Genomic DNA, 7490 nt, shown 5'->3' on the forward strand with positions numbered 1-7490 from the left:
GCAGCTAAAAAAAACAACAGTGAAACCAGGTGAGACACCAAATGGACAGAAAGTCCTGTTTTATACAAACAGCTCCTGTGAGGGACAAGCCTGAACTGAAAACAGTGCTTTTTATACCGAGGCCTACAGAGGGCGCACTTGTATCATATTATTGTTTCTTAATAAGTTAAATTAATTTTTAACACATTTTTGTTTTTCTTAAGGAATTACCAGAGATTTATAAAAAAAATGATTTTTTTAACGTTGAGAGGAATATTTTAAAACAATGCAGTATATTTTTGTTATAGAGTTGTTGTTTTTTTTTTATTATTGATTATTATTTATTTCTCTGTGGACAGGATTAAGTAACCATCATTGAAACTATAAATGATAGCTGCTTTGGCGCACAAGTCATAAAAAAGGAACTACTGTCTGAGAGTCAACAGACGTACGGTGTCTGAATGTTGATTAACAGAAATGTCTTTACTAACGGACGCAACTAACTTGTTAGCTTTGCCTAACAGATACGTCCGAGACTTCAAAACGCTGCAAAATGACGGTTTTTTTTTCATTTGTTTTCTTTGTTGGAGACGTTGACAAATTAAACAATGTGTGGAAAAACAAACGTGTCTAAAGGAGGTCCTGTGTTAGCTGACGGTGGACAAACTAAATACAGTACGTAGCTTCGGTGCTAGCTCAAGGCTACCATTGCTCTCTGATATTTTAGTGAACGTAGTTGGAATAAAACTTCACCACTAGATGATGCTACATCTCACACAGTGTGCCTTTCAATGAATATGCTTTAAAACAACATTTACATGATCATTGATTTATATAATGTCACTTACTGCTCGTTAATATTGAACGGGTTTCATAGGGTTTTCTGATGACTGCAGTGATTGGCCGCCCACGTCCCTAATACGGAACAAGAGGGAGAACGTAATGAATTAACGTTACAGCATGAACTCAACATATTAATTGAACGAAACTATTGTTATAGCACCACCTACAGGAAAAAGATGAACTCCACGTTCTCTAGTTACACACCACAACGCCCAAAACACCATAAAATCGAAGACGTTACTTTTAGGCATGTTTTACCAAAACCGCGCCGCTAGAGGGTGTTGTACGTTAACAATATACTGTAACTAGTGTGCATTTGTTGAAACGCAGAAACCCTGTCAAATCAAAATTATTATTATTATTATTATTATTATTCGTGTTATTGTGAATAATAATAATAAAAATAATAAATTATTTTCTAGAGTTGCTGGTGAATTCTCTCAGACAAATGGTGGAAAAAACAACATTTAAAGATCATCCTTTTTTATTCTGTGTGGTTCTGGACACAACAAACAGGTTTTCAATGAACAGGTTCCACATGGACTATGGATTTTTTTTTAATCCATTTTGACAGCACCTCTGTTTTTTTTGTTTGTTTGTCTCCGTTCTCTTTCTTCCTCTAGATTTCGTGGTGACTTGGTGCATGTTTGGTTCTGATAACACACTAACAATGGCTGGGTTAAAATAACCGGCCACTGGGAAAATACTGGCTCTTTTACTCTCAGTGGAATGCAGAGACATAAATAACATGGATTTAGACTCCACGGTGAGACTGGGTTTACTGAGGCTACAGCAAGCAGACGGTGTTTGGTCCTTCCTGAAAAATAGTATCTACTACAAAAATATCCATCGGGGAGACTTTAAGGAACAATGTATACAAAACAATACAAATGCTAATGGTGCAACTCACACTCGCACACATACACGACAAACACACTCAAAAATAATCACATCCAGATTAGCAGGAGTGGAACCACTTGGTATGGAACCTGGAACAGAAGTGGAAACCAAGTGTGGACGTGTTTTTCCTTTTGTGATGTTTGCCAAAATACCCTGCCCTCTTCCTCATCATCATCGCTGGACATTACTGCCGACTCTCTGCACACTGGTCTGAGTCGTTTGGTCGACGTGCTGAGTGACTCCTGCTCTCACTTCAATAGAAGCTTCACATCCTGAATGAGAGAACAGAAGAATACAGCAAAATTGTGTTGAAAGATTAAAAGAAACACACACAAAAAAACAAAAATCCCAGGTTTACCAATGTGTCTGACCCAGTGCCTTAAACATGATATAAATCTATCGGATCAACCAGAGAGAAAGAGACGGCCAAGACAAACCCATTTGTATGTGTGCATTTATACGGAGCAGGGATGGAAGAGCTGCCGAGCCAAAAACTCAGTCCAGACAAACCTGATTCATAAGTTCACTTGATTCGACTATTTGTTTCAGTGGGTGGAAGTCTGGGCCGAGGAGATAGAACGACAGGTCAGAAGGTTTTTTCCGTAAACTTAACGACACAGATCGTCGCTGGGGTCATCAATGTTTTTCAAATAAAAAAAAAACAACAGGATACTTGACAGGGAAAAAAAATTCCCCTCATTATCAACCGATGATGACAACAAATAGACTCAGGCTGTTCCACAGACATAAAAATCTCCACAATGTTTGAATTAAGAGCAGTTAAAAAAATGGCTGAGGCTGAGAGATCAGGATAGAAAGGATGAACTGAGCAGATCTGAGGAACAATATGAAGGTTTTAATCAAATTTACCAACACAATGACGATGATGATGATGATGATGATGATGATGATTTAACAATTTTGGTTGGACGTTTGGATTTCCCTTTCATGTGTTTCGCTAAGTTTATGTTGAATTTAAATAAAAACTTTTCTTGACATTTAGGCTTAAAAAAAACAAAACAAACTTCCACAGCTCTATTTGTATTTTAAACTGTTCTGTTTCTGAAGTCAGACTGTCATACCTGCTGTGTTGGCTGCTGGGAAACAGACCACTGGAGGTCTGAGGTTCACGTCTCAGCTCTGTGGACGAACCGAGCTGCTGCAGGTCAGAAAGTGACGGGTGGTCTGATCCAGCGGGGGCAGAACAGGGGTTTGAAACCTTCAAACAGATAAAAAGGTTACACTGCATGTACACACCATATACACAAGAAAGATGGGGCAACAGAAATACAGCTAATCTGCAGCAGATTATAGTAAATTATATTATGAAAGCAGTTTAATTACTTAGACTTTGTAATTTTTGGGGGGAAATTATTGTTATAATTGTTAGAGTTCTGCAAGAGTACATTTTTTGGATTCTATTGGGTGAGTCAGCTGTCAATCACAGACTATGATAGATCAGATAGATAGATGACGTGTGTTAATTAGCTTCATTAATTAGCTTCATTAACCAGACTATGATAGATCAGATAGATAGATAGATGACGTGTGTTAATAAGCTTCATTAATTAGCTTCATTAATCAGCGTCATTGTTCGCTCACTGCCTTTGCTGCAGGGCTGTGTTTCCCTGGATGCAGTGATGGAAGAGAGGTGTTTGAAGACAACAGACTGGGCTGATGACGACGGTCCATGGATGCAGAGGTTCTGGGCTGTAGCCCGGATGACGACGGCGTGGGGGGCTTCATGTTTCTGCCCAGACTGCTGGACTTGCCTTCTCTGCGCTGGTACTCGATGGGAGACTGAAGGGCTGCGACCCACAGGTTGAGATGTCATTCATCATTCACACTCACATCTGCAGCTTCACTGAGGAAACATTCAACTCTGGTACCATTCAGGAAGTTCCTCTGGGTCTCCAAGATCTGGACCACGTCACCGAGCCAAGCCTGACGTACTTCGGGCGACGACGTCTGCATGATAAAGCGTGTCAGGCTACGGTCATTTCCCCTGGAGGTCAGCACCAGGCAGCAAGGGTCGTCCGACTGCTCCTCCACGCCCAGACAGCTGACCTTCAGAGGTCACATGAGAGCCGTGTTAGGAACCGGGACTGGACCACAGTGAGCTCAGGGTGCGTTTGATTTACCTTGATGCTGTTTTTGAAAGTGTAACCCGGCAACAAGAAGCCCTTTTTCTTGTCAATTGGCTCACTGAAGATAACCAGCTGCTCGAAGAGGAAGACCCGCCTCTCCCTGGGTCTGGACACGAGGCCCGTTTCCTGCTCACTGACGGAGAAGGGATCCTGGTGAAGCAGCTTCCCCTGAGCTGTGATTTTACCCTGAAACAACAGGTACAGTAGGTACGAACGCTGTCAGTGAAGCGAGCGACACCTGAAATAAATGTTAACCTCCGCGGGGAGAAAAAAAACCTCACCTCAAACCCTTGAAGTCTCCCCACATTCATCATATCGTTACAGCGTTTTGGCACGAAGCACATCACCTCCACCGCCCTCTGTGATGAGAGGACAAATGGAAATGTTTTTATACAGCAAATCTCCAAATGTTATTTTCTTTGTAACTGACTTCACATGTTGATGAAGTACCTGCAGCTCCTCCACGTCTCTTCCTGCTCGACTGTAGTACTTGAGAAAGTCCTGAGGGTAAAGGTCGCACAGTGACGAATATAAGTTTGGTTTTTTTAATCCTTCAATTCTTCAAAGAAAAAATTAAAAAAGACTTTTACATTTAATTTAACTAATAAAACACTTAGAGTTTACAAATAAGGTTTTGAAACCCTTGGTGTTTTCATATTGTAAAAACCGGTAGATCAGAGGTTGCAAACTCAACAAATAATAATTTAATTTTAATCTTGAGCGAAAAAAAAAAAAGTAAAATATTTGGATTAATCTGTACAGTAGATTTTACTCTATATAACTCATGTACATTTAAGTCAATGCAATAATTAGAATGCTTAAATCACCTAAGATGTTTATACTTTCCTATTTTCAGATCTAGTTTGCCAAACGTATGGCCCGTGGTTCAAAAAACGACCGGCTTAGAGGTTCAATCTGGTCCGTTTTATGAATTTTTAAAGTAAAAAAAAAAAATTATGACGCATCAGTGACAATGTAAAAACCGTCCAAAAGAATCCAAACCACCTTCAGCAGAAGTTGATACTTCATGATCCTTTGAACAGGTTTGATGAGCAGGTCGTTGAGCTGCAGCCTGTGGCCCAGCTGCTGCCTGAGGTCCTGCCAGGACAGAGGGGAAAATCAAATATCCAAACTGGGAAAATGTGGCAGGAATAATGTGATGTAGTATAAATGTTTACTCACCTCAAAGTAGGTGTCAATGTACTCCGACACCACGTGCTCCGACTTGGGTTTGTTCTGACAGTAAACCACGTACATGTGAAGACGCCGTTCCTGGAAATTTGATACAAAGCCGCAGCAAATGTGTGAATCGATCACACATTTGAGTGACATTTAGTTTAATCACTGTAGCAGAGACTCAGACGCAGGTGAAATTAAATATAAAAAGTTTATTTGTATTTCAGTGTTTGGCTTTAAAGTTTGTAACCAGTAAAAACTAGAAACTTCCAAAGAGTAAATATATCTCTTACTTATTTTATTATTTATTTGATTTGCTGACAGGCAGCTGGAGAGTCAGCTAATAGCGTAGCATGATAGACAAATAAATGTTTTACTTTTGTAAATATCTTGTTAAAGCTCTTAAATATTTGCTGTGTACTTTTGTAGTACATTTCTCTACAGTGAGTTTGTTTTAGGGCCGTCCCCAACCTGTTTTTTTTATCTGCAGCTTCACCTGCCGACCCCTGACCTCAAGACAATTGGGAGACTAAATAAATAAATAAAATCTGACCTCAAGACCATGGGGAGACAAAACAAAAAAAGAAAGAAAAAAAATCTGAACTTCTTGTTACTTTGTGCAGACTCACATGTTTGATAAAGAGTTGGGCGAGGCTTTCTGGATCACACACACATTTCTCCAGCTCTCCCAGGAAGTAACTGCGTGACACAAGGCAGAAAAAAACAACACACCAGAATAGTCATTCGACCAAATGATTTAGGATATGACACACACATCCTAAATCAAAGTTGAGGTGAGAAAAACCACAGCCGTGTCTGTGACTCACTCTTTGTGCCAGTCGTAGATCTGGTGAATGTTTCCAAACACGATCCTGTCCTTCCCTTTCATGTCCTCTGGAACTCCCTGGTTGGTCATGGTGGCCATGTAGCCCTGCACACGACAAACAACGAAAAATCCTGACTCTTCTGTTTTCTATATAAATGTCACGGAAAGACTCTGTGGGCAGCGACACACCTGCACGATGAGTCCAAGATCTTCCACGTACAACTGCTCTGTCTCGATGAGTTCAGTCAGAACATATCTGGGAAAGAAGGAGATTAAAGAACAACATCATCAAAACAAAGTATTAAAATAACTGATTATTAAAATTAATAAAATGAGCTGCAATGCTGCCATCTAGTGGCTCCCGCCTACACATACAGCTGTTTTTCCCCAAAACTTTTTTTTTATGTAACACATCATTTGGTGAAACCCGGGCAATGTGTTATCAGGTTTTCATTATTGGAGGAAAAACTGATAACAATTGTTACAGATTTGACATAATTCTGCTAATATCGTCCGATCAACGATAATATATCGTTGCTCGATATTATCAGAGATCCCTAATAAAAGGGTATGTGAAAATGATTTATAATATAGTCAAATATTTTCTCAATGAATTTTCCCAATTTACTTGTCAATCACACACACTTATTGCTTATTGCGTTGCCTTCCACTTTCCACCTTCAGTTTCCCTCTAAATGTGATCATAAGATTCACATCAGCGAGAACAGGAACTGTCCAGGAAATTATTTCAAAAAAAAAAAAAAAAACTAGGTGTTTTTACAAGTGATGAATAATTGATTTGGTTGACTTTGGAGGGAGATTTTCCAACTGTTATTCCACTGATGTTGAACTGAGTGATCCTGAGTGTTTTTCCACGCGTCCCCCTCGTCTCTTCAGGGGAGGTGGGCACCTACATGCTCTTCTCTAAGGCAGCGTTCCTCTCCTCCTCGCTGTCTGCGGTGGCAGACCACTGGCTTCCTGAGTCATCAGTCACACTGCAGCCGTCTTCCCCTTGGAGCGTGTTGATGCTGGATTTGTGACTCTGAAACACACGAGGAGGACGTTTCAGCGTCCAGCTGGGAGGAACTTTACCGGCACTGACTGAAAGAACACTTTCCACACATTAAGAATTCACTCCAAGCCCATGTTTGTTCAGTGACAGGCGGAGATTTCACGAGTGCATCGAGTCTGATTAGCGTTAGCTAAACATAGTCTTTATTTTAAACCACAGTTTGAGAGCAGGTGGTGCTGTATACCTTCTAAAAACATTTTAATTTGTAGTATTGTATTTAAATGATCTTTTTAAACCAGTTTGAGCCTCTTGAGCACGTGTGTCAAACTCAAGGTTTGGGGGCCAATTGCAGCCCGCCAAATAATAACATAATTCTGTATGTAATCGATCAATCAATCAAAATTATTTTCACACTGACAGTCACTAGAGGGCGCTCTAGGCTTGTGTAGCAGTATCTGCTACTCCTGTAACACTGAAAATTTACACGTTAGTTATTTTCACACTGAGAGCCTCTAGAAGGCACTGTTGCGACTTATACTCTGGAGCAACTTACTGTATATATGTTTTTTTCTTTTTCATTTTGCCTTTTTTTTGCTTGGGGGGCTTT

General features: G+C 40.1%; 1 protein-coding gene across 1 annotated transcript; it reads right to left on the minus strand.

Annotated features, from left to right (window-relative positions):
• Positions 1 to 1288: 1288 nt before the first annotated feature.
• Positions 1289 to 6994, minus strand: arhgef25b (Rho guanine nucleotide exchange factor (GEF) 25b; the record flags this gene model as incomplete). Its single annotated transcript, XM_017036722.2, has 13 exons — positions 1289 to 1994; positions 2805 to 2941; positions 3325 to 3530; positions 3612 to 3789; positions 3864 to 4055; positions 4151 to 4228; positions 4320 to 4370; positions 4875 to 4967; positions 5052 to 5141; positions 5675 to 5744; positions 5873 to 5976; positions 6061 to 6127; positions 6786 to 6994. Coding segments are annotated over 13 exons (1482 nt in total), but the record flags the coding sequence as incomplete, so codon positions are not given.
• Positions 6995 to 7490: the final 496 nt, after the last annotated feature.

The sequence above is a fragment of the Cynoglossus semilaevis genome, chromosome 11 (genome assembly GCF_000523025.1).
Source record: "Cynoglossus semilaevis isolate Cse_v1.0 chromosome 11, Cse_v1.0, whole genome shotgun sequence".
In the NCBI taxonomy this organism is placed as follows: domain Eukaryota; kingdom Metazoa; phylum Chordata; class Actinopteri; order Pleuronectiformes; family Cynoglossidae; genus Cynoglossus; species Cynoglossus semilaevis.